This window comes from Protopterus annectens, chromosome 5.part0 (assembly GCF_019279795.1).
Source record: "Protopterus annectens isolate FY-2018-M chromosome 5.part0, PAN1.0, whole genome shotgun sequence".
In the NCBI taxonomy this organism is placed as follows: domain Eukaryota; kingdom Metazoa; phylum Chordata; order Ceratodontiformes; family Protopteridae; genus Protopterus; species Protopterus annectens.
The window spans coordinates 385596477-385598840 of NC_056735.1; the positions used below are offsets into that span (position 1 = coordinate 385596477).

Consider the following 2364-nt stretch of genomic DNA (forward strand, 5'->3'; position numbering starts at 1 on the left):
ATATATCTATAGATAGATAGATAGATGTGTGTGTGTGTGTGTGTGTGTGTGTGTGTGTGTGTGTGTGTGTGTGTGTGTGTGTGTGTGTGTATGCATGTCTATATATATATATATATATATATATATATATATATATATATATATATATATATATTTATATAATTTCAAAATACTGAAATCCCGAATTAAAGTACTTCTAAATCACAAAGCCGAATACTCAAAGTTCCAAAACCGGCAGAAGCACGAAATTCAAAATCTCGAAGCACGGAGATTTTGAATTTCTGCTTCCACTGGTGCGGTGTGTGGATGTTTGGGTTTAATTTAGATAAGTTTTTGTGTGTAAGTATGTTGGTTAGGGGCTTTAATGTGTATAAGTTTGTATTGTGACTGTGATGTGTGTGTGTGAGGGACTGTAAGATGTGTGGGTGTGAGTTTCATTTGTGTTTCTGTTTGTGCGATCTCGGAGTTAGAATATATAAGTAGGGGTGATGTCGGGGCCACAGCCCCCCACATGGGGGTGCAGGGGCACTTGCCCCCCCTGCTTATATGTAGTTTAAATGCATTTGATTGATTGTGGGGGTGAGTTTTGTGTTTATGTGTGTACTGTATGAGTAGCATTGTTTTGGAGATTTTGAATTTCACGGTTGTGTGCTTTCAGATTTGTGAGTTGTGCTTGGGTTTTCTGCTTTGTGATTTCAAAATACTGAAATTCAGGATTTCAGTATTTTGAAATTACAAAGTGGACCTATATATATATATATATATATATATATATATATATATATATATATATATATATGTATATACATTTTTTTAACCATTACATAAAATATGTGCAGTAAATTAAAATCTGATGGGTCTTGGCATCTTATAGCAAATGGCATCAGTCCTACACAACAGATAGAGATGTTATTACAGTAAAGGGGTTAAAGTGCATTTCATAGGCTATGCTCAGATGCACATTATCATTTATAATGTTCAAATCCATCTTAGATGAGAAAAGCAAGGAAGGAGGAAACTGATTCTATGAGTGGAATGTGGGAAAATGGGTAAAATGTACAAATAGTTTGAATACAGTAACATATTTCTGAGACAGCCTCATAGAACATTTATTATTGTACTCCTTTACATGAAATAAAACTCTGGCAGATCAAGAAAACAGAACCATTGCCGTTTTAAAGCACAGCTGCAAAACAATACAGAACAGAGGAAACAGTTCAGCGAAGTGCAGTAAGGATATATCACAGACGAAGGTCCCAGGTTCAGATAACTGGTTCAACTGTTATAAAACAAAGTGTTAAGGAGTAAAATAAATATTTAAACTACGAGAAGATAATCGTGGAAGCAGTTTACACATTCCTTTTCCTGACTGTATCATTGAAGCTGAACAACATTTTTATGACATGTAAGCATTTTGTGATGCATCAGAAATGCATGTTTCTGGTAATTCCACCTTAAGAGACAGAAACAGAGAGAAAAAAAAATATGTGAATAAGTCTGCAGCCAGGGCAGAAGAATTATTCCATGACATATTATCTTGGATTCAGACACTGAACATCTGGAAACCAAATGTCAGGAATGGTATAAATAAGCCAGCTGAGCAAATTCTAGTCACTGTTCTACACAGACTGCTAAGGATGTATTTGAGGGTACTATGTATGCTTATAGCCTTCATGGCTCAAGTCTGGTGTCAATCAGATGGTGACTATTATGAGGTTTATGACAGCCCAGACTCAACCAATGATCAGCAACAACAACAACAACAAGAGCCAGAATATGTGCCAAGTGTTCAGTCTGTTGACCAGTCCTATGACCAGTCATATGACCAGAGTTATGACCAGGGCTATGGCCAAGACAGATATGGCCATGACAGAGAACCATATTATGATCAATACCATGAGCAGCCTCAGGGGCCAGCCTATTTCCCAAACTATGATTCAGGTGATGATGAGTGGGTGAACTTGTACAGGCAGGGCTTTAACTTCCAATGTCCTGATGGAGAGGTCCTGGTCGCAGTAAGGAGTATTTTCAGTAAGAAGGAAGGCTCAGACCGGCGGTGGAATTTTGCCTGCCAAGCAACACCAGCACACTGGGGAAAACCAACTGAGTGCTGGTGGGATGAAATAAACCGAGCAGGATTGCAATGGTAAGCTATAAAATCACATTCTATGACTTTTGCCTTGTGATAAGGAACATGTAGTGTTTTATACATCTTCAGCAGTGAAGGCTTCAGAAAATCAATCTTGTTTGTAAAGGATGAAACCAAACAAACAGTTTATTGTCTTTTATGTAATACATAATCATAAATGGTGATTTGTGAAATAGTATGAGCTTAGCAAAATATGAAATTCTTCCAAAGACAAA

At 36.9% G+C, this 2364-nt stretch overlaps 1 protein-coding gene across 1 annotated transcript in view; it reads left to right on the plus strand.

Annotated features, from left to right (window-relative positions):
• Positions 1-1590: 1590 nt before the first annotated feature.
• The window catches only part of DPT (dermatopontin), a 162749-nt gene continuing 161975 nt past the window's right edge, over positions 1591-2364 (plus strand). Inside the window, exon 1 of the mRNA XM_044072356.1 lies at positions 1591-2146. Within this exon, the coding sequence (XP_043928291.1) occupies positions 1638-2146 (509 nt within the window). The 5' untranslated portion in view covers positions 1591-1637. The remainder of the gene's footprint in view (positions 2147-2364) is intronic.